The 27751-nt window shown below is 41.1% G+C and overlaps 1 protein-coding gene across 21 annotated transcripts in view; it reads left to right on the plus strand.

Annotated features, from left to right (window-relative positions):
* Positions 1-27751, plus strand: part of LOC135492187 (liprin-beta-1-like) — a 136100-nt gene that overhangs the window by 59803 nt on the left and 48546 nt on the right. For 16 of the 21 annotated variants that reach the window (XM_064778440.1, XM_064778450.1, XM_064778444.1 and 13 more), the window contains 3 exons: positions 22941-23072; positions 23710-23827; positions 25056-25100. In XM_064778440.1, coding sequence (XP_064634510.1) covers positions 22941-23072; positions 23710-23827; positions 25056-25100 — 295 coding nt within the window. Of the gene's footprint in view, positions 1-1311; positions 2044-11618; positions 11846-22940; positions 23073-23709; positions 23828-25055; positions 25101-27751 lie in introns of those variants that run through there. The other 5 variants (XM_064778445.1, XM_064778462.1, XM_064778451.1 and 2 more) reach the window with 3 other exon arrangements.

The following is a 27751-nucleotide window of genomic DNA, read 5'->3' on the forward strand; positions in this document are numbered from 1 at the left end:
CCACAAGTTCATTAATGTATTGATTCAGCAATAAGATATGATGTTGACATTTGGGCTTTATCATAATTCATAATGTTATGAAGTGATTGATTTGTGGCCAGGGTGGTTCAGTGCACTAGTTTGGCTTCAGCCTGTTTTTTCTGAGTCAGGGCCGAAACGACAACATCAATAGACTTAGAAGGTAGTAGGCCTTTCTCAATGTAGTACTAAAACAAGTACATGCACATGTACAGTAGAACCTCCATTAGCTGACACCTCTCTATCAAGAACAACCTCCCTATTGAGGACACTAGTTTTGGTCACAAATTTGTTGTAACCATTTAACTTGACCCTTTGTAATCAGTTCACCTCTCTATTGAGGACAGCACTTGCCTGTCCCGAGGTTGTCCTCAATAGAGAGGTTCTACTGTACATGTAATATTCTCCATTTATTGTTTGCATCTGGAAAACGATTCAAAGGCTTTGAGTAAATAGACCTGTAAACCTTATAAAAATACTACATTATTACTAATGTTTGCATTTAGTCCTGCATTAGGCTATAAGAGTTGTGAAGTGTGGATTTTTGTCAATTGATCAAATCGATTTGATACTCATTGAAAGTCTGAACTTGGCTCCTTGGCCTTGCTGAGCGTGCTCAGTGAGGAAGCTCTAAGTTGGAGGCATGGTCATAAAAGGGCCTTGTTTAGAAGTGACTTTTGGTTTGAGGCTAGATTTCCTCGGCGAGGTGGTTGGCCTTGACTCAGCGAGGTGGGATGTCCTCGGAGAGGTGGCTGCTCATTCCACAGGGTGATCTCAGACGGGCTGACTTTGCCCGTCTAGTAACTTTTAAGGTCACTTCTAGAAAGGGTTAAGTGTGCCCTATCAACTCAATATAATAGACGTCTTGGTAAGGTAGAATGGGGTAATTGTGGCCCCAGTTTATTTGTGGCCCCTGTATTATTTGATGCATGGGAATATCAATCAATATCATAGGCATGGGCTACAATTAAACCAGGGCTACAATTACCCCATTCTACCTTAAAAATCATAAAATAAATCATACTATTATATTTGGTTGGATTTTATGTGATGTCATAATTGGGATACTAGGCCTTTTCAATATATGAATTAGTATGTCGTTGTTTACGTCCTCTGTTGTGTTCCGACAAAGGCCTATTTTATATTCCACTCCTTTGTCCATGGATCAAAGTATTTGTAAACATCCACAGGCCTATTTCCAATCAGCTGGCCCTTTGGTGCATAGGCCCGTATAATATGCTCATAATGCCATCAAAAACATGCTTTGTAATTTTCTCTTTAACATGTTCATAGAAAAGTAGACTAAAGTAGAAACACCTATAAAGACTTCTTCAGGATTAGGAAATTTGATCGAGGTGTTTTGAAGTCCTTAGACTGTATTGGCCAGGTGGGACACACATATTGACTTGACTTTGACGTCAGTGGATCTCTCTTTTGTGGATACAGAGTTTAAGGAGGCTAATGGACGTTGCAATTGGAAGAAGTTTGCTTTGGCTGTGAGACAGCTGTGTGTGGTTGAAAAAAACCTTGTCGAAACCTTGCACAAACTGTCTTTATTTGAGTAAAAATGGTTTACTGATTTTTCTGTGTAATATTTCGACTGCTTGTACTACCGAGGATAGGGGTACTGTTCGTACTCGATTGATACAGGTTGGTTACTTGTGACCAGTACTTTTAAAGTTTTTGATATCATCCGTGAAAGTATTCTGTAAGTGATTCATAAATTGTCTCAGATTTGGAAGTTACAATTTCTTCGATTTGGACATAGATGAATCAGTCGACAATATTGGATAGCTTAGATAATTTGGATTACAATTTTGGATAGCTAAGGCAAATTGGATTTCAATTTCGGATAGCTAAGACAAGTTGGATTGGAATATTGGATAGCTAAGACAAATTGGATTTAAGTATTGGATAGCTATTAGATAAATTGGGATTACAGAATTGGATAGCTGAGCGGAATATATTTTATAGGACACAGGGTAACAGAAGACAATCATGGCCCAGTATAGCCACATGAATAAGGTAAGGCCGGTAAAATGTCATGTCCAAACTTCTCGATTTGATAACATAAGGGAACACAAATTTGCAAGAAACAATCAAGCATTTTCCTGTATTCCCTGAATAACCTCGACTTGCATGAACCTTGGTCTTCACACATTCTATGATGTGCAGCAGTAACCTTAACGAAATCTTAAAAATATTGGAAGGTCATGCAATCAAATTTCCCCTTTTAGATCACATCAACTGTTTTCCCCTTTAAGGTCACGTCATGGGACTTCCCCTTTAAGGAAACGTCATGGGACTTCCCCTTTAAGGTCACGTCATTGGACTTCCCATTTAAGGTCACGTCATTGGACTTCCCCTTTAAGGTCACGTCATGGGACTTCCCCTTTAAGGTCACGTCATGGGACTTCCCATTTAAGGTCACGTCATTGGACTTCCCCTTTAAGGACACGTCATTGGACTTCCCCTTTAAGGACACGTCATTGGACTTCCCCTTTAAGGTCACGTCATTGGACTTCCCCTTTAAGGTCACGTCATGGGACTTCCCATTTAAGGTCACGTCATTGGACTTCCCCTTTAAGGACACGTCATTGGTCTTCCCCTTTAAGGTCACATAATGGGACTTCCTCTTTAAGAACACGTAATCGAACCTCCCCTTTGATGCCACGTCATCACACTTCCCCTTTAAGTCACATCATTGTGCTTCCCCTTTAGGTCACATAATCGGACTTCCCCTTTAAGGTCACGTAATCGAATCTCCCCTTTAATGTCATGTCATAACACTTCCCCTTTAAGTCACATCATTGTGCTTCCCCTTTAAAGTCCCGTTTAGGCCTTCCCCTTTAAATTCCTTTGACACAGAAATGATTGGAAAGGGTAAACAAGTGGGGATGTTTGTTGTAGGCCTAGCATCTCTTTGGCTTGACTCTATTTGCTATCTTGGCTAGTCAGTGTGACATGCGCGTTTCAAGCATACCATGCTATACAGACAAGAAGAAGAATAGTTCTAAGGTTACACCTTCGGGTGAACAAGTGGATGTTAATGCCGCCGGTGTATAGCTGATATGAAATTGTGCTCGAGTGGTATTGAAATTCCCTGCCAAACAAAAAATATGGTCAATGGTGTCTACATTCTCCTTGGGTGTATAGCACGGTATGCTTGTTCAAAGTGTTACTCTGTGCTTTTGTCTGACCTTTCAGTTTGTGAAATCAGCCTACATCTTGATTTCTGATCACATGTCATGTAGGCCTAATAATGTCAACTGCTTTTGATCTGTTTGATAAAAATGACATCAGTCATGACAGTATAAAAATTAGCCTTTGATAGGCCTATCCTCTTAGTGTGGTTGTACAGTGGAACCTCCCTTAGCGGACACCTCTCTATTAAGGACACTAGTTTTGGCCTCAAATTGGTTGCTTCCATTCAATTTGACCTCTCTTATCGGGAAACCTCTCTATTAAGGACAGCACTTGTCAGTCCCATGGGTGTCATTAATAGAGAGGTTCTACTGGCATTTAGTGAAGTTTCACGACCAATTCACCGAGAATGATTCTTGTTCCCTTTCTCGATATCGGATATATAGAAATGCATTTCTGACCAGTTCCAGCAGCAGTTTTCAATGTTACGACCATCTCTTTTGTGGCGTAATACAACCGAAAACGCAAGGGTGATGCTAAAATTGAAGGCGGAGCCGAGGTTTTGACCAACATTTTACCTCCACTCGAGCACTTTTGGTGAGACAATCAATACTAACAGTGAGGCATCAATTTCTATTCTAAAACATCTCAAATCAAATAACGAATGACATGGTTTTAAAAATGCTTTCTGTCTGCTTCCACATTTTGCAGCAACCCAAGCGATTCATTCTAAATCCAGGTGTTTTAGAATATCTTCCCAAACATTGAATTTCTTCCTTGTTCTTCCCAAACTTTGAATTTTCCCATTGTTCTTCCCAAACTTTGAATTTTCCCATTGTTCTTCCCAAACTTTGAATTTTCCCATTGTTCTTCCCAAACTTTGAATATCCCCATTGTTCTTCCCAAACTTTGAACTTCCCCATTGTTCTTCCCAAACTTTGAACTTCCCCATTGTTCTTTCCAAACTTTGAATTTCCCCATTGTTCTTTCCAAACTTTGAATTTCCCCATTGTTCTTCCCAAACATTGAATTTCTTCATTGTTCTTTCCAAACATTGAATTTCCCCATTGTTCTTCCCAAACTTTGAATTTTCCCATTGTTCTTCCCAAACTTTGAATTTTCCCATTGTTCTTCCCAAACTTTGAATTTTCCCATTGTTCTTTCCAAACATTGTTATATGTACTGTTAACAAAACAATGAAACTCGCACGACAAAAATACTTATCTTTCTATTATGCTAATTGTCTCGAGTATCAAGTTCCCATGGCATCGAAATGACCTCCTAAAATTACCAGTTGTAATTAACCAATTATTTCCTATAACAGATACCGAATGTTTGCGAGAGATCATTAAGAAAACGAAGGTTATTTGTCATTAAATGTTACTTATATAAATGAGGTAACCTGGTGCTTTCAGTTCTTCATAGCATTGCACCAGTGAGGGGGGGTCAAAATATATTTTTTGATGAAGATGTTGAAGTTATGATGACCTAATTCTTGCCAATAAATTTGGCGTCAGTTGTCAATCAAATGACTTACCCCATTTAAAGGGGGAATATAGGCAGGTGTTAGGGGTAACATTGGTTGTGTTTTGGTGAGTAATATGCACAGTTTAGTTAGGGGACTGGGTAATGTTTCAGCCAGCAGTAAATATATTCCAAAATGTTGAATATCCAACAGCAATGATTGTGGAGATGAGAGCTATTTTCAACATTTCTGATCATCTTGAACCAAACTATAGTGTGACTTGCCTAGAGGTGACATTAATGTACCCACTGACATTTATCAAGGCAATTAGTCTTTGTATTTGACTTACATTAGTTTTAGCCTCGGGGAAGATCCCAGCGGGCTTTTAAAGACCTACATCATTCGTCTTCAATGTATTTTCTCGTGGCACAGGTAAATAGATATAAACATTATAGTGCTGTTATCATACATGCAAATTTGCTCAAACTTGGCATTTCGAGTATTTGTTTATCAACCTACACAATGGCACTGCTGAAATCTACATTCAGTACATATTAACCTAATTATAAAATTTCAAATTCAACTTTTCAAATTTTCCAATGAACGAAGTATGCCTTTAAGTGTCGGTAGTTTGAACTATCTTTTAGCAAGAAGTTGAGGTACTCATTGCCTTTCCCGCATCCATTAGAGATTTGGCGATGGCCGTCGGCTGTCGGTGAGATTGTCGGTCATGTTTCCATTGCGGCTTTCAAATGTAGAATGAAAAACAGCTGTCGTCAAGGAAAAATCGACTATTTTGTGGAGCGTTTGTAGGTATCTTGACTTCTGTACTCTGAGTTGATTATGAAAAAGAGCAGAGCTCCTAGGTACACTAAAACACACTGTTTTACACTGTGCGTGCCCAAATTAGGGGGGCTCAAAATTTAAAATTTTTGTTGTTTAGCCCTTCTGAAGTGTTATTTTATGCAAATATACTCCTATTCACCTTAATGACATCATACATTGAGTTCCCCCCCATGATTATCTCAAAAAAAACCCCTGAGTTTGTGGCTCGGAAGATCAGTGTTTTTGCGAATGCGATCAAATCACAGTATTCTGCATCAAAACGGTTCATCAACCCACAGGTTCTCCTGGTCATTGTTAGTGAACTGAACTCTTCTCGACTTGCATGAACCATATTGCACTGGAACCAAACAATATCCATTTCGCATCTCAGACATATGGTACCCTTCATCAGGATGTATATACAAAACCATTTTTTCGTTTCGACTTGAGCAAGAAATCTATAGAAATCAATAGAAAATGCGCTGCAAAATTTTGCTCAAGTTCGACAGAGTTATAGTTTCCATCTCAACTTGGTTGAAGAACTGTTTACGCTGTGATGGAAAATATAGTACGATTTTAGGTATTTTTGTCAGCACCTAGCCTCTATCACCTGATACGTCTATTAAACGTTAGTTGATATACCTGGTTGGCCAGAGCTTAGTTGGGTGGCTGGAGTGAGGATTCATCAAGATTCGAATCGAGCTCCATGGATTTTACAAGTTGGTAAATTTTGTACCCTTTTCGTTCTTTCTGCACTTGATTTCAGGATGTTAAGTCAAGTTTGCAAAGTGATGAGTAATCAGAGTCGGAATGATCTGCCTGATTCATCCTCCCATGGTAGGTCTTTGTGTCGTGTGTGCGTATATTTTAGAAATGGTCCAAAGGCCTGTTGAGGATGACAGATCGATCTTTATCTTCTGCTACTTCTTCTTCTTCAGAGTTTGCTCTGCACTTGGAGGTGATTTTCTCCAGGGAGTATTCCTCCCCCAAGGCTGGGTGAGCATTTTGCGTGACACTACGCTTATGTGCCAGTTGGGTTTATTGGCCTGGTAACTCTGACTTCGGCCAGAGGTTGAGTCCACGCAAGCTACTCGTGTAATTGTTCTCGCTTGGTGGGGTCTTTAACCTGCCCTGGCATAAACACCAGATACAAGGAACCTCGGTTTTAAGTCTCATTCGAAGGACTGCGAATTTTAGCTTCTTGAAAGCCTCGCCAGTTCATCCAGACATTCAATCCTGGGTTCTCCCCGGGATCGAACCCTTGCCCTATTGCGAGGTAGCCAGCAGTGTTAACCACTAGGCTGTGAGGCTCCATGGCGGATTGATCAAAGCCTTTGTGAGAGTATTTCCTCGAAAAGATTCATGGGCCTGCTGTGAGAGGATGGTGTTTGACAGTTATTTGGTCATGCGATTCCAATCTCGGGATTCATTTCAGGCGGATACGCCTTTTTGGGATGCTTGGATTGGCCAAAAGTGGCTGTAGAGACTTGGGACAGTCATTTTCTCAGGATTTGGGTCGAGCAGTAGATGGCATCTGGCTTTGGCAGTAAATAGTTGCGGTTCCACTACAGGAAAGTGCGGACTACATCCGAATTAGTTGTGATTCCATTACAGCTAGTCCGGACTAAACAAGTCCGGCTCTCACTAAGAGCGGTCTTATTAAGTGCGGATAGGACAAGCGGATTTAAGCCGAACTTAGAATAGACCCGGATCTAAAGCAGAAATTACCTGTAATGGAACCGCATTAGTCCGGATTAAGATCAAGTTACTAAGTACGGCTACAGGTGGCGTGTCAATGTGAACGTATTGCGCATGAGCGGAAGTGTTGGTTCTGTCAAAACAACACGCGGTATTTCTGTCAGGTCAACTCTGATTCGTTCTCATTTCTCATTTCATTATTCAATTCTTAATTAGAGTAAATTCTAGTGCTTTATCCTAACTATGGCTCGCTGTTCATGGACAGAGGTGGAAACCCTCGCGATTCTAACCATTTGGGAGCGTGCGGACATTCAGGCCCAACTAAATGGGACCTGTAAAGACACGAAAGTATATGCTAAAATAGCAAAAGAATTGACTGAACTTGGTCACCCAAAGACCAAGGAGTTTAGCCTAACGTGCATAGAGTGGCGCCGCCTGTAGCCGTATCTGTTAACTTACCAATCCTGTAGTCGAACTGCACCACATTCGTTAGTCCGGACTAAGCTAAGTTCGGACCTGATGCGGATGCGATAGAAACGGATCTAAACCCTGTAGTGGAACCAAGACTATTGTTTTTCGGGAATCTGGACAGGGCCATTTTTGGCATTCACTTCATTTTGTAAGACTTCTAGTTGCTTTTGAATTCAGTTTCTAGCCAAAATGGTGGTGCCTATGGTCAACCCTTAAAATCTGTATACACCTTTCCAGAAATGGGGCGCTGAGTGTCCAAAATAGTGATGTTTATATTAAGGGGAAACTAGGCCTTATGGTGGAGGGACAAAGGAGATAGTCATGGTTGACCAACACACTTGAATGCCTTTAATGACGGACAAGGGGGAAAAAGTTAGTTCCAATGCAAGCCACCAATTTCGGGAAGCATGTATAATTCTACGAGTCATTCATTGTCAATACTACTGGTAGTATTTATACTGAACCATGTGTTGATACTTCTAGCATAGAAGCATAAGCCAACATGTGGGGCCTATGTATATCCGTATACCGATATTGTATACACACTGATATAATTGCATGATATGTGGAGTGTACTTTTTTATTGGAATTTATATTTCTAGTTTCTGTTTTGGCTTACCAATTTGATGCTGATACGAGGTCTGGGAGATGTTCTGATTCTGCCAAAAGGGGAGTCTGTCCATTTGATCAGGCTCAGCTGTTGTTCAAGGCAAGCAGACAAAATTAAAGGGGGCCTATAGGCAGAAAGGGGGGTCAAATTCTTCATGTGACTTATATGCACAGATAGGGGACTACGTTGTTTTTAAGTCAGCTGTAAATTTATTCCTGGTGCAAGCCTGAACAGTTTCGATATTCTGTGAGATAGGGGAGACCCCTATTGGTGTCTTCGTGTAACCTAATCTGACCCACCTGGCTTTATGCTGCCTGTAGACTCCCTTTAATCAAAATTATCGCTACCCTCATTGATTGGACAGTCCATAGACTCCTTTCAATCAAAATTACCGCTACTCTCATTGATTGGACAGTCCATAGACTCCCTTTAATCAAAATTATCGCTACCCTCATTGATTGGATAGTCCATAGGCTCCCTTTAATCAAAATTATCGCTACCCTCATTGATTGGACAGACCATAGACTCCCTTTAATCAAAGTTATCGCTACCCTCATTGATTGGACAGTCCATAGACTCCCTTTAATCAAAATTATCGCTACCCTCATTGATTGGACAGTCCATAGACTCCCTTTAATCAAAATTATCGCTACTCTCATTGATTGGACAGTCCGTAGACTCCCTTTAATCAAAATTATCGCTACCGTTATTGATTGGACAGTCCATATACTCCCTTTAATCAAAATTACCGCTACCCTCATTGATTGGACAGTCCATAGACTCCCTTTAATCAAAATTATCACTACCCTCATTGATTGGAGAGTCCATAGACTCCCTTTAATCAAAATTATCGCTACTCTTATTGATTGGACAGTCCATAGACCCCCTTTAATCAAAATTATCGCTACCTTCATTGATTGGAAAGTCCATAGACTCCCTTTAATCAAAATTATCACTACCTCATTGATTGGACAGTCCATAGACTCCCTTTAATCAAAATTATCACTACCCTTATTGATTGGACAGTCCTTCAGTCCTATTGGTTCTGCAATATCTATTTTAGGGTTCTTTGGGTCGAGTTTGTTTTTAGCACCAAAACGTATTGGAAAAGTCTCGCTTTATATCTGCTATCGTTTAATGTTACACGGTTTGTACGATGATTCGCGCGGCATTTACCACAGGCAGAAATCCCAGCGAAACTGCCGTCATATTCTTTGGCTCAAAGCCGAAAGATGAGATGTTGTGCCGGCTTCTGTTTTCCGTGAGGGGATAGTCTCTCAGTGCCGAGTTCTTGTATGCAGTTGAATGTCATTGTGGAAATATTATGCTAGTATGTTCACGGCAAGGGACCTTGGGGGCAGTTAGGCCTGTAGCCAGCATTTTGGTCGCAGGGGGGGACAAAACACCTGTTTTAGCGCTCGTAACGTACTTGATTATGTGGCCAATGAGCTGCATGAGAAGTAATCAAAAATTGAGTTATTTTTACCACATTCAGCTAGTCTATTGTGCCATGACTGGATCTCTTTAATGGAGACCCTCAACAGGTTGCCTGGTGTGGTAAGAAGATGAGCAGAACACTTGCCTTCTTTCATATAAAGTAGCTGTATGGGCAGGTGTTTCCCATCGAAGGCATGTATTTGTATTATCCCGATGTTGTGCTCCAGGTGAACTCATCACCATCATCAACAAGGAGGAGCAAGATCGGATTCAATCGCTTAGACTAACTTCCGTCTTGATCAAATGTCGGGGAGTTGTGTTTCTTTTTGGCAGCAATAAAACGTTGCAGCTCCCTGCCCATATCTATCAGGGCCATGTAGAATGAGCGGAATGAGCGGAATGAGTGGAATGAGCGGAATGAGTGGAATGAGCGGATTGAGCGGATTCTGTACAAAATAGGATATAATTTCATACAAAATGGAACTTAATGAATTCATTACGTTTTAATTTGTTCGATACGCCACAAAGATTATTTGAAAATCGCTTTTTACAGTCGTTAAGCCATGACTCGCAATGAGGGCATGAAAACAGGTCTGTAGGGACCGTTTAGTTCAGTCGGTAGCCGTGTGCAGCGCTGTGTTACCGTACCTCCTTTTGTCTTCAGAGTTCAGGCATGGCGACGATCATCGCGACAAAAACTGGCTTTTCCAGGTGATTGAAGCCCAGATCCGTTCATTCCGCTCATTCCGCTCATTCCGCTTATTTCGCTCAGTCCGCTTATTCCGCTCAGTCCATTATTCCGCTCAGTCCGCTTATTCTGCTCAGTCCGCTTATTCCGCTCAGTCCGCTCAGTCCGCTCAGTCCGCTCAGTCCGCTCAATCCGCTCAATCCGCTCAGTCCGCTCAGTACGCTTATTCCGCTCAGTCCGCTCAGTCCGCTTATTCCACTTATTCTGCTCATTCCGCTAATTCTACATGGCCATCTATCAGTTCCCCTGCCTTTGTTCAGAACCGCTAAAAAAATGTTAGAACAGCTAACATTTTCTATTGCATTAGGGCACTGACCCTGCCCTTCTCTCAGTTTACCCTGTTCGATGGTGAGGTTGAGAACAGCAACTTGATATGTCACAGATTTTACCCTCGGTAGAAGGTGGATGAATTTTATGTATATTTCGATTGGTATGCGTTTAAGGATCTGCGATAGTGGCATCTCAACCTCCCTAATGCTGGTGGTGTCAGTTGTCTATGTCACACACGCTTTCAATGTTTGCTCAAAGTGCAGACTAGACGTTTAGTAATATCTTAAATGTCACTGGGTGTCTAGAAATATAAGAAGCCTCATTTAGATCAGACGCATAATAAGTCTGCTAGAGGAACAATTTTGAGTATAAATAATATGCCTGGACAATGGTTTTCGTGGATGTGGATAGAGTAGGTTTGGAGGCTTGTAGCAAGCATTTTTATCACAGCGGAGCAACACCAAGTCAGTAAATCGTTTAAAGGGATATGCCGTTTGTTATTACTGGTTGTCCAGGAAAATAGAAATGCAGTAATACACAATGCCGTAAAACTCTTGGTTAACTTGACACTCTGTCAAGAGGCCAAATCTCATGGTTGACACTGGACATAAAAACATGTTTTATTTCGACACCTTGGGTCCGCTGGGTATGACGCATGGCCCGGTTTCATAACTCATTCATTCACTTCAATCAAGCTAACTAAGTGCCTTGCACAATGTCACAAACATAAGAATATGCAACAAATCAATTAAACCTGATTGGCTCACCACATGAGTCGAAAGTGCTTCTCTGTTCTCACAGCACCATTGCTTGGCATCAATCAATCAATGGCTACCCTCAGCAGTGGGGGTGTAAAACAACAGCCATACCGTAACTCTAGCAGTGGGAGTGGACACAAATGATCAACCAGCTTAATGAACTGTGACTGGATTTCCCCTTGCATATTATAGCGGACAGTCATGATATCATAGGGCAAATGCCTGACAGAGATTGTAATGTCAACGCTTTGATTCACTTGCGCATACGTAAGTGTGGCCGATTTGTTTGCGCTGTGTGGATATAATCTTTGGGCTTTCGAAGTTGGAATACTTTCGTGAGGTGTCATTTGGATACTCAGTTAGGATAAGTCTTCTCGGATATCTCGAATTGGAATACGCAAGTAAGTTGGGTTGAGGGTTGGTAACAGGTACCACTATTTTGGCTAGAACGAGAAATCCAAAATCAATTTGAACTCCTTCAAAATGAATTGAACACCTATTTAAAACCTGAGAGGCTGTTTTCTCGAAAACAAAGAACTTACTCCCACCCTTGAAATTGGTATTCACTTTGTTTGGAAAGAGTTTTAATTGCTTTAGATTTCAAGTTCTAGCCTAAATGGTTGTACCTATAGCCAAGCCTTTAGCCAAGCCTTTAGCCAAGCCTTGATTAGAATACATAGACATTTACTATCTCTGATCGGAAATGACATAGTTTGATCACATTCAACTATAAATCTATTGAAAAAGACTCTTATTTGGTCAATTGATGACTTTTTTGGCCATGTTCGGATATTTTAAACTCCCTATTAAGTTGGCCCTGTGTTTTAGCTTTGAGTTAGACGGTTGATGTTGACATTCTGTGACAGAGCTGAGGGTATATTCTTCTTGTGATTGGTCTCATGTCTGGACTAAGTAGGAATTTGGTAAGGGGGGGGGGGTGCGATGGCCACAGGCCTGTCGACGTTTGAGTGGGGAAGGTGTAGAACTTTTTTGCCCAAAAGAGTGGGTTGGGTTGGTGGAAAAGCTTATCAATCAATCGTCTGAAGTCCACTGAAACTCCATTCCTGAATGTCACCATTTGGAAGTGACTAATACATTCTATGCAAAAGAGTGACCGTCAGTTGGGAAATTTTATCTTTTAAGTATCCTTTGGTGAGATCGATTTACCTTGATTGATCAAATTAAATCAGTCAGAACTAATTATAAATAATTTTTTTCAGTAATTGAAGTTCGAATGATTTTATCATGGGCATAAATTGATACCGATACTGATCTCGATGGCCTAGTGGTGAAGGCGTCCGCCTCGTGAACAGAAGGTCGAAGGTTCAAAGCCCGCTGATAACCTCTTTCCGATGTGGCCGGTTGGTTAGCCGCCAGCTAGTTAAATATAGGGTACAAACTGCCTTCTCTCTGGGGGCCTGGCATTAGAGAGAGGAGTTTGGAAGTAAAGAGTGTCTCATAGCCAAAGCTGGCTGGCCCTTTCATTAGGGGTGACACTATAATAGTGAGGTTTTGCAACCACCAGGTTATGCCCTACGATGACGTTTATTTATTGTGTGAGTTCACCCGGACAATAGATAAATGTCGTTGTAGGGCCTAACCAGGTGATTGTGAAACCTCACTATTAAACAAGCTTTACTTTTACTTTTAAATCGAATGTCACTGCCCTTATAAGGTCAGGACGCTTGATTGAATATATCAAATCATATCTATAAAGCACATTATTCATGGAAATCACTATCCACATTGTGTCAGTGCATATGTTTGTATAAGATGATATAGTTACATGATGTCCATTGTGGGAGAGTTGTGAAAATTAACCCTCAGAGCCTCAAGCCGATATGTCATGGGGTGACAATAATCAGCCTGGTTCAAATCCCTGATGTGACAAAAATTTAGGCCCTTTGGGCTGTAGACATATGTGAGGGTTATACCACCTACATTATTAATAGTAGTGCACTAAGAGCATGATCATTGTTTTTGTACTGAATGACCAAAATATGACCCATGCTAAAGGAAATACAGGCCTATTAGGCTATAAACATTCATGTAACAAGGTTTAACGCTGTCATTATCAGGCCTTTAGACTGTCATTTAGGCCCTAACACATTCCTTGTGTCCTTTCGAAACCAACAATTTTGTCATGAAGGCAATTGGTGATTATTATTCCAAATGATGGCCAATGTCCATGTTGACCTTCACTTCCTCTTGTCTTGTTCACTCTTTCACGACCATATCAATACAAGGTCTGGCCACTGCGTCCTGCTGGCCCTCAGTAATCCGTACTCCCCACCTCTGTCATTCAAGCACAGTCCCCATAAGTCTTTGGTCGGTGACACCTGAAAAAACCATGGGCCAAATTCATAAAGGGCGTTTAGCTTAAAACAGCATTTAACTACTGAATAGACAGATTCAGGTCCTTCATGTGAATCTTCACAGAATATGAATAGGCCCTGAAACTGATTAGAGAGAAGTTGTACACGTCTAACCCTTAAACGCCCTTTATGAATTTTGCCCAATGTTTCCTTCTTTCTGTTGGCTTATTGTGAGCATTTTTGGTTGTGTTCATTGACAAGCGACATCTTTTGCCAGGAAGAGTCAGTGCCTATTCATAGTCTGCTTTGATTGGCCATATTGCCTTAGCACCGCTGTCTCGTTTGAAGGATGAGGCAATTGAAGTGCAGTGTCTTGCCCAAGATCACAAGCTCAGTGCAACAGCATCTTGTATCAAACTATGGATCATGTTGCCTTACCATAAGACTTTACCTCCCTCACTCATTTGTAAACCATTTGTTGAAGCAATATCTCATGTCAATCAGCCATTAAAAATAAAACGCTATGACAGGATCATGGCATTAAAACGAAAAATTGATTTTGAAAATGTGCTTCAGTCATGCGATGAATCCTTGGGGATTGTTTGATGGATTAGTTCATAAATAACGCCATTAAAGAGGTATGCCATTCGTAATTATTGGAAATGCAGTTATACACAATGCCGTAGTGCAGTAATTATGCATACAAATTTGCTGAAACTTGGTATTCATAGTATTTGTACATCTGTCTATGAAACGGCAATGCGGAAATTTATATCTAGTGCATATCAACGCAATTGGAAATTTTCAAATTCAATTACAAATTTCGAATTTTTGACGAAAGGTGTAGGCCTTTAACTACAGCCGCTATTCCAAGCTGTTTCACCACATTGTGTGTTGTGTATTGTCGTGGCCATCATTCTAAGCGCCATCTATTTGCGACTTGTTACAGCAAAACCAGGCACATGTCGCTTTGAGCTTGGCAGGTTGAGACAGACTGTTTGTTCATTTCTCTATTGTGTGCCTTTTGGGAAATATGACCACATCAATTTCTTCCATTATCTCCTGGTGTCATTAAGGCTCATTCTGTGCGACATGTGCTTGGTTTTGCTGTGATGGGTCACATATTTGCAACTAACTTCAAACCATGGTGTTGATCACTAAGGTGCATCACTTTCTATTAGCCAGTGCACTGATGTCAGCTGTAACTTGTGTGGCTGCAGCAAAATCAACTCTGCTCAGGGCTAAACTGACCTTCCCAGATAATGTAGAAGCTATGATTGAGGACAGCTTCAGCAGTTGTATCCTTGATGAACACCGGTTGCTAACAAGAGGGCAACCAAGTTCAGTTAGGCTATCATCGTGGTGTCGATAACCAAGGTGTATCACTTGCTATAAGCTGGTGACATCAGCTGTTACTATGAGGAGTCTGATAGCCTATAGTTAGCACTGCAGGCTACCACACAGAAGGACCCGGGTTCTATCCCAGAGAGAACCCAGGATTATATTCTGGATGAACCTGTGTGGCTATCAAGAAATTAAAATTCCTGGTTCATCACAGTCCTTTAAAGTAGACTAAAAGCCGAGGTTCCTTGAATCTGGTGTCTATGTCGTGGCAAGTAAAAAACACCACCATGAGTCGTTTGCGATGACTCTACCGCTGGCTGAAAAATGAGTCTCTAAGTAAGTCCAAGTAAATGAGTCCAAGTAAGGTCCAATATAGGTGGACGGTAGCCTACAGGTGACATCATACCTCTGGCAAATCCAATAGGGTAACAATGCCGGTGTACACAAGCGTCCTGGATACCCCGTTTTACAAATTAACCTTATGAATACCGTGCAGCCAATAGTTTCAGGACTTCACGTTACACCGGTAATCATGAACTCTAAAGTAAAACTCGAATACCACCCCCCCCGAGAAAGAAAGACCTGAGTAATGGCAGGTTGATTCATATCCCTGCACAAGAAGATTCGAATACATCCCCATGACATCCAAGAGGAACTACCTGACTCATAGCAAAACAACGAAGCTCGATTACGATGTCACATCAAAGTATTGATCGCAAGGTGCATCACCGGCAAGTAACGTCAGCGGTAACACAGCAAGTCAGCTGTAAGGCGGCAATGCCCGTGATTCGTAGAAGTTGTGACTAAAGGAACAGAAGGAGATTATTGTCTTGAGACAGTGTACGATATGAAAGGAATTTGAGGGAAGTTATTAAATTTCAGCTGAGCGCCAGGCGCTTGGGCCTCTTGTTGATGATTTCACAGCATAGAGCATAGTAATAGTGTGCTCAGTGGTGCTGATCATCTTATAAACAGCTTTGACAATGTGACAACTGGGTGACATTTCCAGCCACGGGTCACAAGGTCATGCTGTCATTTTGTCAACTTGGCTCTTGAGATTACTGAGCCACGATGTTGTCAGTTCAATAATAGCTATCAGGTCCTCGATTGCTGACCCTGGCTTTGTGATGCAATGATCCTGACCAATTGAATGAAATGGAACTGGGTGTCAGATTCATTGTGGAGTGAATTTACAATTGTTGGATTTTGGTATGGTCATTCCACTTGATTTTCATAAGGTTTGACTATTGAAAGAATTCAAAGGTTTCAATCGACCATGCTGATGTTATCCAACACACTGGGAACCACTTCAGGGCCAAATAACACTGTATTCAGTGACTTCACCAATGATAAAAGAAGCCCTGGCAATAGCTGTTCAGTTTAATTTTAGATTGTCATTTTTTCAAAATCTCTTCACAAGCTGAGAGGGATAATCGACAGTGTTATCACACCTATCAGTTTCAGTGATACCTATCAGGTCCTTGGTTGTTGACCCTTGCTTTGTGATACTGTTATCTTGGTTAATCGAGAGATTATAGCCGCGCGTACACCACCTGAAAATGGACCACCAATCTTGGTTCGCAAACCAATGCCGACCATCGAAAATCCACCAAGCGCGTACACCAGCGCTGCAGCTAGTTATAAAATCCGGCAACAGGTGGCGCGCAAACAATAAATTGCATGCGCAGAAAGCGCCATTTCGAAAGCGCCACCTGTCGCCGAACCATCTAACTAGCTAATTGCCGATCCATTAGAGCGTACTCCACGGCAAAGCGAGCTTTTAACAAGCCGGGCGAATTTGGACCATCAAGCTTCATGGGACAAATTCGCCTGGCAATTTGTACCGGCAATGGATTGCCGAACAAATTTGTCGCGGCAATGTGGTGGTGTACGTGCAATTGGTCCACCAATATTTCGTGGTGTACGCGCAACTATGGAATGGTGTCAGATTTAAAGTGATGGACATTCACACTTTCTAGAAAATGAATACCCTTTGAGGTCTTTCACATTAAGGGTTGACCACAGGTATTGCCATTTCGGCTGGAACTTGAAATCATAAAGCAATCAGAACTCCTTCAAAACGTAGCTGATTGCTCATGTCAAGGGCTGGAGCCTGTTCTTTGTTTTCCAGAGAACAGTCTCCAGGGTTTTAAATGAGCATTCACGACGTTTTGAAGAAGTTCTAATTGCTTTATAATTTTAAGTTGTAGCCAAAATGGCGGTACCTATGGTCAACCCTTAAGGCACTTTCGTTTCTCTGAAAAATCTCTCGGGGAGTGAATACCTGAAGTGTTTTTCGGAGAAACAAAAAAGAGTTGAAGTTTTTGAGCCTGTGAAAAATCGTAAAGGGTTTTCCATTTCCCTGAAAAATCTCCACGGTGAAAATTTGTTTTTGCTGACGAAACCCAAAACGGTTTTCGGGGAAAAAGGTAAAAAACCTTTATTTTTAAGAGTGATTGGATTGGGAACACCGGGTTGACTTTTGATCATGATGTCAGTTTGCGGCTTGGCAACTGTGTCGATTTCTTAGTAATCGATAAAGCGATCTTACATCGATGAAACAATAGGATTTCTTGCCAATCATGCCAGCCCAGCACCTCTGAGCCAAGAAAGTTGTGACGACTCGCTGAATAATTAATAATCCATTACCAGACGACCGCCAAATGGTGGCTGTGGTGGTTGGCCTTGAGCTATTTTTACAAACTTTATTACTAATATTGTGTGTGTACATTGACCTTATACAGTAGAACCTCTCTATTAAGGACACCTTTGGACTGACAAATGCTGTCATTAATTGAGAGGTGTTCTGATGACAGAGGTCAAATTCCATGAAAATTACCAACTTTGGACCAAATGTGGTGTCCTTAATAGAAAGGGTGTCCTTAGTGGAGAGGTGTCCGCTATTGAGGTTCACCTGTATAGTGTTAAAAGTCAATATTCTTACTTTTGACATAACTTTTGCATGACATCCATTTTAAAACATTCAGTGCTATATTAAAAAGCACCCCGCACACAGGCAATTATGATTGCAGCACCTATGATAATTATCACATGCAACAATAATTGCTTGTTTGGTAGGTGGTCTGTCACGAAGGTATCGAGGCCGTAGAAAGATCATTGAACCTCATAATCTAATGATAGATATATTTTGATTAACATAATTTTGGGAAAGAATGATGGGTGAGAAAGCTTTCACAAGACAATCTTAAGCCAACCTATGTTGCATAAGACCATAAACGTTATTTACCCCCTGTAGTATGTCTCTGGAGAGTGTGCAGTGACGTCATTCGGGCATCCACTTGGACGTCAATCGTTGACCTTGACCCTGCTGACGTCGCTTTTAAAGTGTGCCACGTGTGAATGATGTCTTGGTGGATGTCACCGTACTTCATTTCTGCCATTGTTGAGTTGCTTCCAAGTCCGCCACGTGGGTCGTAAATTTGACATCTGAGGTGACGTCTTTTCAGTGGTGACGTCTTTTCAGTGGTGACGTCTTTTCAGTGGTGACGTCTTTTCAGTGGTGACGTCATCGGTACCAAAAGCTAGCAACGACGCAGACATTTATGATTATTCCCTCGCACCTCTAGCATTGTATCACCAGAAATATCAACTTCCGTCCAATAATTGGAAAATTTGCGTACACGTTTACAATCGTGATTGCAGCCTTCTCTCGTTATTTGTAGAGCCTGAATCAATGGATGGATTTCAATCCAGTGACCGCAGAATATGTGTTTGTCCAGGAAACTGAGTGACCGGACTCGATCGTCAGTAGTCCAATCAGTTTCATTGATTTCTTGACGGGGTTTGCTTAGGGGCAAAATATTTTGTTTATTGGGAATATTTTTGCACTCAGTTGGCCTGTGTTCTGACCATCAGTGGTGTCTGATAGCTTGTTGGCTACTGGTGCTATCAACTTGAAACTTGGTACCTATGTTTCCCTATAAAACTTCACCAGGAAGACCACATTTTGGTTTCGATTAGATTCCTTGTTTGGCCACCAGGTGGCCAAAATCGAAAACTCGGGGCTTGATCATTGGTTAATTTGTTCCTGAAAGGGTTAATAAAACTTCTCAGATTAGAATTCAGTTGAAAATAACCAGTAGGAAGTTGTTTGATTGGAGCATGAGGAAGTAAGCTCAAAATAACTTTTCTTTCCACGAACAGGGCAATAATAGCTTTTAAGCTAGGTTAAGTCCCAACAGATCTTGGTTAATCACCTGTGGGGTTTCTGATAGTTGGAAAAGGAGTTCTTTTTATTGGTATGGCCATTTATTGTTAATTACGTAGGAGTACGCTTAGATGCCACAAAGGCTGCATCCTACCATCGTTGGTAGGGCTTCTGCTGTGGAACACCCAAATCCTAGATTACCTGCCATCACGTTCTGCCCAGGTTTAAAAACTGAGGTTTTCTTCTACTAGATATGTTACCAGGGTTTAAAATCTGAGTTTTCCTTCTCCTAAATACCAGCCAGAGCTTATCAAGTGTCGTTTCCCATCTGGTAGATGGATTCCGTTTCCCATCTGGTAGATGGATTCCGTTTCCCATCTGGTAGATGGATTCCGTTTCCCATCTGGTAGATGGATTCCATTTCCCATCTGTAAGGTGGATTCCGTTTCCCATCTGGTAGATGGATTCCGTTTCCCATCTGGTAGATGGATTCCGTTTTCCATCTGGTAGATGGATTCCGTTTCCCATCTGGTAGATGGATTCCGTTTCCCATCTAGTAGATGGATTCCGTTTCCCATCTGGTAGATGGATTCCGTTTCCCATCTGGTAGATGGATTCAGTTTCCCATCTGATAGATGGATTCCCTTTCCCATCTGGTAGATGGATTCCATTTCCCATCTGGTAGATGGATTCCGTTTCCCATCTGGTAGATGGATTCCATTTCCCATCTGGTAGATGGATTCCGTTTCCCATCTGGTAGATGGATTCCGTTTCCCATCTGATGAGCTCCATCTTCCCGGGCTGTTGGGAGTGGCACGATGGAAACATTGGTGCCTTTCACCTCTGGGTTCGATTCTGAGTTGGTACTCTAGTTCAGACTGGTATTCAAATCATAGAAAGGCCGACTCTCTTGGACAGTGTGTGTTTCCTCTCGATTGCCCGGTTTCCTCCTACAGTACAAATCGCCCAAATGTTGTCTAAAGGGGAAGCAATGCGCCATGATAGCTTACGTATTATAGACTCAGTCTCTTACAAGAAAAAAATATCATAGTGAGCGAGATTCTCTTGGACGGCTTGGATTTCCTCTGGGAACCCATTTTCTTCCTACAATACAAAATTCCCCAAATGTTTTCTAAAGAGTATTAATGAGCCAAATCAGAGCTCACTGCTCTTGACTCAATATCTTAAAATGACTTCACCAAGTCTGTAGGTTTTCAGAGAGTACATCCAGTTCTTAAAAATACTACAGGATATGTTATAAACATAATAAAAACTGATTGTCATAAAAAGTCAATCAGCTGAAAAACATAAGCTAGGATTTTGCCCTCTTTGATGTTGAACAATACAAAACCCAAAAGACAAATCAACACAGTGATTTAGAAAAAATCCTATCTTTGATATTTCTGATACGAAAAGATGAGGTCTGTATCCGATTAGATTTCTTATCAAAATGGATTTTCGGCGTCCGGAAACCAGCGATTTTTGTGGCTATGACCTGCAATCGTGATCCTATAGGACAAAGTTCTTTTGTTTGTGGCGGTTGTCAGAGATTACCGCGACTGGCATGGTTGGAAAATTTGGCAGAATACAGTATGACAGGGTGAACTTTTCTTTCAAAGACTGTAAGTGCTGAAAAGTCTAGCTGAGATTTTCAAGCACTCACCATTTTCCCTTGGTCTGCGACGTAGTTTTAAAAGCCAATCCACCGGTTACATTAGTGTATTTGCCACCACTTAAAAGATGCTTTGACATGTTTGAGCGCTGTGTAAATCAAAATATTTTTACGGATGACCGTAATGTAAAGGTGAGCTATTTGGAGATTGGTCCATTCAATGAATTTCTAGCGTTGTCAATTGCTGTAACTTCTGCTAGGTTTTTCAGGGTGAAACGTCCCAAGGCCACGACTTAAGTGATCCTATAGTGTGATTGTTATTGCGTCACTGTGCTGCTCATGTCAGTCAATCAATCAATCAGTTAATCAGTCATTTGATTAATCGATCGGTCAATCAATCGATCGATCGATCGATCGATCGATCGATCAATCAATCAATCAATCAATCAATCAATCAATCAATCAATCAATCAATCAATCAATCAATCAATCAATCAATCAATCAATCAATCAATCAATCAATCAACCAATCAATCAATCAATCAACCAACCAATCAATCAATTATCCGGATTTCTGAAATTTTAAAATTAAATCCAAACATTTTTTCCAAAATTTTGTAGAAAATGTTCGTGAATCACGAAACAAATAAAATGGTTATTGTTGACAAGTTTGCAGTCTGTTCTAAAAATAGTTAACTGGCAAACTTTACATGAAATAGCGAAGGCCAAATAACACAATAAAATAACAAACATCAAACCCGGAACTAAATTATATCAGTCATATTTTCATCACTCTTTTCATTCGTTGTGGCCAATAAAGCCAGGTATGCTGTCTGCTCATAACACCCATTGAAACTAGAAGCAATGTCAATAAAAAATGTCCAGTAAAATCGCAAATTGGCCATTACCGTCAGAACAGGTATAAAAGCATGTCAGACGTCATGTCAATAGATTTGTAATGCAATTTATAGAAAATTTATTCGATTGGTTTAATCGATCTGTGGCTGAAATGGCATGGTGGGGTTGGGAGAGTGGTGGTGCGGGTTGGTGGGACTGAAACAGGTGAATTTAGTGTGGTGAGTTAAAGATATGTTAGCCAACAAAGCACATGGCTTTCCAACTACTATAAGATGGTCGTTGGAGTGTCTTGCTGAACCAGGGGGCACCAGAAAACCAACAGGCTGCCCCAGGGGCCAGCAGGCTGCCCCAGGGGCCAGCAGGCTGCTGGGGTCCGCAGCCTGTAGCAAAAAAATTCAAATTTTGTTGTTGTTTTTTTTTTACTCCCAATCACTTTTTAACCACCAAACACATGATTAATGAGTATAAACAAGTCCATTTCAGCCTGGAATTCTGCCTTATTAGGGCTAAATAATGCATACAATCAATTCCAAAAAGTGAGTTTGTGGTCGTCGCACATTTTTTCCGGCATTATCTCTCCATCAGAGACCATCAGCAAGGACCTGCTCTGTGGAGAAGTTGGAAAGCCCGGCAGGCAAACTATATCTGCTCACCTAAAACAGTGCTAACCCCTATGCTCCGAGGCTCGTTTGGAGAAGTAATGACAAGTGCAGAGCGATATCACTGCCTACACCCCCTGGGCCGACAAATAAATCACTGATTAACGAAGAGAATGAGACTAATTGAATCTATTAATCGTGGCTTTGATGCCTCGGATGAGAGCAAGTTCTACCGGAAGCGTTATTTTTAGCCAAGAAGCCTCCTCGGTTGGGAGTCAATGGTTACGGACCTGGTAACCTCGAGTACGAGGGAGGTGCAATCTGTCGTCATCTGCTTCGCTGAGCGATGAGGGTAGATTTTAAAGGTGCACGCCGTTCGTAATTACTGGTGGTCCAGGAAAATGGAAATGCAGTTATACACAATGCTGTTGTGCAGTTGTCATGCATGCAAATTTGCTGAAACTTGGTATGTTGAAATTTGATTGATCCCTTGTTGACCGAGGACGGTTTATACGGAGTTGTCAAAACACTGAATCAAAAGTACAATCCAAATCACATTTATAGATAATTGACCCTTGTTTCTTCCTCCTTTCTTTCTAGGAACTGCTGAGTAGGACGAATCTAGAAACTCACAAACTTGACTTGATGGCGGATATCTCAAGTTTGAAAATTCGCTTAACGTCTGCTGAGAAAGAAGGAAGGGATCAACAGGAGAAGTTACATCATGCACAAGTAAGTCATAGGATAGGTGACACCATGTACTAGTACATCATTGGATAGGTGACATCATGTACAAGGAAGTCATAGGATAGGTGACATCATGTACAAGTAAGTCATAGGATAGGTGACATCATGCACAAGTAAGTCATAGGATAGGTGACATAATGCACAAGTAAGTCATAGGAAAGGTGACGTCATGCACAAGTAAGTCATTGGATAGGTGACACCATGTACTAGTAAGTCATTGGATAGGTGACATCATGTACGCATAAGTCATAGGATAGGTGACACCATGTACTAGTAAGTCATAGGATAGGTGACACCATGTACTAGTAAGTCATAGGATAGGTGACATCATGTACTAGTAAGTCATAGGATAGGTGACATCATGTACAAGTAAGTCATAGGATGTGTATGAATGTTTAGAAATACAGCTTAATTTAGTAAAAACACTATTTTGGAATTTTCTGTCATTTCAGGTCAAAATAGTTTGCAGATTCATGTACCAAGGACAGAACCTGTCGAGAACCATATTACGATAGCATATCATGACACACACTTTATCCATTCAAAGCTGTTTATTTTTAATTGTGCATTCTCGCCTTTCCATGCCTGCCATTTAAGAGTCGCCCTTTCGCGTTTTCTTCAGAGACACATCGACGACTTGACAACAAAGCTGACAAAACGAGACTCTGAGATTACAGAGCTCAAGATCAAGTTAGCGAAAAATGGCACAATCCCGTCACAAGTTTCTTCACAAACGGCAGGTGAGGCTATGTGTGAAAAGGTCAACGACTTATGCTGCAGCCAATGTGAAACCTGTACCACCCCTGGTCAAGGCTCCACACTGATTTAAAAATAAGAGTTGAGCTCTGGGTGAATATTTTTCACCGTCGATCAAAAAATATGTGTTGAATACCGGGCAACTTCTTCAAAATTTTCTTCAATATCAAGTTCCTTAAGAGTGTGATGTTTTGGAAAATTTGGCGAACTCCAGATGACTTCATTTCAAGTCCTGGACCAGGTTGTCCAAATCAAATTTTTGTCGCTAACGTTAGCATTAGCTTAACTTGGTGTTTTCTCCTTCAGTGTTAAGTCCATTAGACTTAACGCCAGCATTATGGACCAAACTTGCTTTGAACACAACCGGGCCCTGCTTAAATTAGTTGCAAATCCTGGCCAAAGAAAAAAATGCCCTGTGTTGACTTGGCGATTGCCTGACCAGAGGGGGTACAAGGTTTTCATTGATTCTGCATTACTTATTTGTAAACTTTTTAGGTTTCCCCTGTGATGTTTAATGCCGTGTCTCTTTGGTCTATATCACACTTTTATCGTTAGAACTACAATCAGGTACAGACAAAAAACTTAATATCGTATCCATGGTTACTAAATTCAAAAAATCCTGTTGGTCGTAAGGCAAGGATAAAGAAAAACCAAAAAAAACATTAAAAAATTCAAAAAAAACATCCGAAGAAATGCGATCCGTGTTTTCTGCACAAGAGCACCGTAATGATGTTGACAAATGGTTTACGAATGGATGTAGTTTTAAGCGGGTGATAAAGGGTCGCAGTAGATTTAACAGCGAGAGTGTTGCATATTTAGTGCAGTGTCACCTGTCACGGACAGTTATAACTATTTTATTATTTCTGCTTCGGGTGAAAATTCTGCAGAGCAAAGATGCAGAGCGGAAAATTCTGCAGAGCAAAGATGCAGAGCGGAAAATTCTGCAGAGCAAATATGCAGAGCGAAAAATTCTGCAGAGCAAAGATGCAGAGCGGAAAATTCTGCAGAGCAATAATGCAGAGCGAAAAATTCTGCAGAGCAAAGATGCAGAGCGGAGAATTCTGCAGAGGAAAGGTGCAGAGTGGAAAATTCTGCAGAGCAAAGATGCTGGTTACAAAATAAACTCAGGGTTTTTGAATGGGCTGTAGTGTTCCCTCTCTCCTTCCTTGTTCCTCTTCATCATCTAATCTTTCCTATCCCTCTTCTTCCAAGATGAGACTGCAATGTCTAAACTGGACAACCCCGAGAGTTGGCGAGGTTGGTAGTTCTTTTGTGTCTTCTGTAGGAGAATGCATAACTTGCAAAATGCATAACTTGCAAAATGCGTAACTTGGAATGTGAAATCAGAATGCGTGGAATGTGAAATCAGAATGCATAATTTGGAATGTGAAATCAGAATGCCTAACCTGGAATGTGAAATCAGAATGCGTAACTTGGAATATGAAATCAAAATGCGTAACTTGGAATGCCTTTATTAGAATGCGTAACTTGGAATGTGAAATCAGAATGCGTAACTTGGAATGTAAAATCAGAATGCAAAAATTGGGAATGTGAAATCAGAATGCCTAACCTGGAATCTGAAATCAGAATGCTTTACTTGGAATATGAAATAAGAATGCTGATCTTGGAATGTGAAATCAGAATGCGTAACTTGGAATGTGAAATCAGAATGCTTAACTTGGAATGTGAAATCAGAATGCTTAACTTGGAATGTGAAATCAGAATGCATAGCTTGGAATGTGAAAGTAGAATGCTTAACTTGGAACGGCTAATACTGAGAATGATTACCCTGAATGCAAACTCGTAAAACGTGACTGGGTGTGGAAACTTGGAATGCGTAACTCGGAAATAGTAACTTGGAATGCATGACTCATAAAATGTAACTTGGCATTGGAGACTGGAATACTTAACTCAGAATGTGTAACTCAGAGACAGTGGGGGGAACTAACAATGTATAAGCTGGTGTGGGGAATTTAAAATGTGTAACATCAAATGCAAAACTTGCCACGGGAATTGTCACAACAGTATCAGAAACCACCGAATACAAAGGCAACAGTTTCATGCTCCACAACCTGACCTCATAGATGGCAAAACCTTTGGGATAATGGCAGTGCTGCTCATGTTATCGTGATGTGATAAGGCAACTGAGTCAACAGACTTTGGATGAAGCTTGGCGTATTCTCAACGATTTCAAACTCCTCTGCAGCAGGGCTGCATAACCAGCCGTATTTGCAAGGCTGGTATAACCCTGCAAACATTCAGATGCATAGAAATATGAGTTTTGCAGGACTGGACTAATAAAATCAGCTCCTTCAAGCTCTTATGCTGCAAGGGTTCATTGCCAGCAACATCTGCGAGGCTGGTATAACTCTGCAAGGATTCAGATGCATAGAAATATGAGTTTTGCAGGACTGGACTAATAAAATCAGCTCCTTCCAGCTCTTATGCTGCAAGGATGCATTGCCAGCAGCATCTGCGAGGCTGGTATAACTCTGCAAGGATTCAGATGCATAGAAATATGAGTTTTGCAGGACTGGACTAATAAATTCACCTTCTTCCAGCTCTTATGCTGCAAGGGTGCATTGCCAGCAGCATCTGTGAGGCTGGTATAACTCTGCAAGGATTCAGATGCATAGACATATGAGTTTTGCAGGACTGGACTAATAAAATCAGCTCCTTCAAGCTCTTATACTTCAAGGGTACATTGCCAGCAGCATTTGCAAGGCAGGTGTTACTCTGCAAGCATTCAGATGCATAGACATATCAGTTTTGCAGGACTGGACTAATACAATCCGCTCCTTCAAACTCTTATGCTGCAACGGTGTGCTGCAAGTAGCATTTGCAAGGCAGGTGTTACTCTGCCAGCATTTGGATACATGGAAATATGAGTTTTGCCAGACTTCTCCTTCAAAGTTTTCTGGAGAAGGGGCACAACACCAGTAGTATTTGCAAGGCAGGAATATCTCGGTGAGCATTTAGATGCATCGAAATATGAGTCTTGCAGGACTGGACTAAAGAATTCTGCTCTCATGTGAAAACTGGCTGTATCGAGACTTGCAAATAGATTGAGATTAAGATAGGTGATGACATCATGAACACCGAAAATCCTTTCAGCCTCTCGTTAATAGTACGTTGTGTGTTATGACACGACAGCTGATTCAACAATCTCTGCATGGAGCTTGGATTGATTAGAAGACTTCTTGAGTGGGTATCGACACGACAACTGAATCAACAATCTCTGCATGGAGCCTGGATTGATTAACGATTAACAAAACCCTTGAGTGGATATTTATCGGTAGATGATTAATTGTGTTTTAATTGCTTCTTGCATGGTTTATCAATCTTTGAATGAGTTTTCGTGTTTTGAGGCAGTCTGTTGTAAAATTATATTTTCTAAATTGAATTTGAATTTCAAGATTGGGATGTTGAATAAAACCCTTTCCATGCTACTGGCAAACATAATCCGCCCAACTTGATCTCACTCATCCTGTGGTTGGCGAATCATGTTCAGAATATCTTGAGGGAGTCGATGTTTTTGGGAAGACCATTCCCCAGCACCGGAGCACATCATGAGATACCGCAGTCTCCAAAACTTTTCAAAGTTTCCTTGAGAGAAATTTTGACGATGTTCGTTTGAAATTGTTGTTTGTTGGCCGTCGTCCTAATAGCAAGAATTGATAAAGACGAAATTCTTATTTCACGAAAAAATGGCACTGCACAAAAAAAAACGTAAAGCGTAATTCCTATGACAAGTACAATGCTTTTCCCTCACCTCAGTAGATATCAAAGCATCATCAAGTCATACGCAAGATACTAAATGGAACCCTGTGAGGACCATATGTGACCCGCCATGGCAAGATGAGTCGCATGTCGCTCCAAGCTTGACAGGTTGAGACGGACTGGTTGTT

Source organism: Lineus longissimus, chromosome 8 (assembly GCF_910592395.1).
Source record: "Lineus longissimus chromosome 8, tnLinLong1.2, whole genome shotgun sequence".
NCBI lineage: Eukaryota > Metazoa > Nemertea > Pilidiophora > Heteronemertea > Lineidae > Lineus > Lineus longissimus.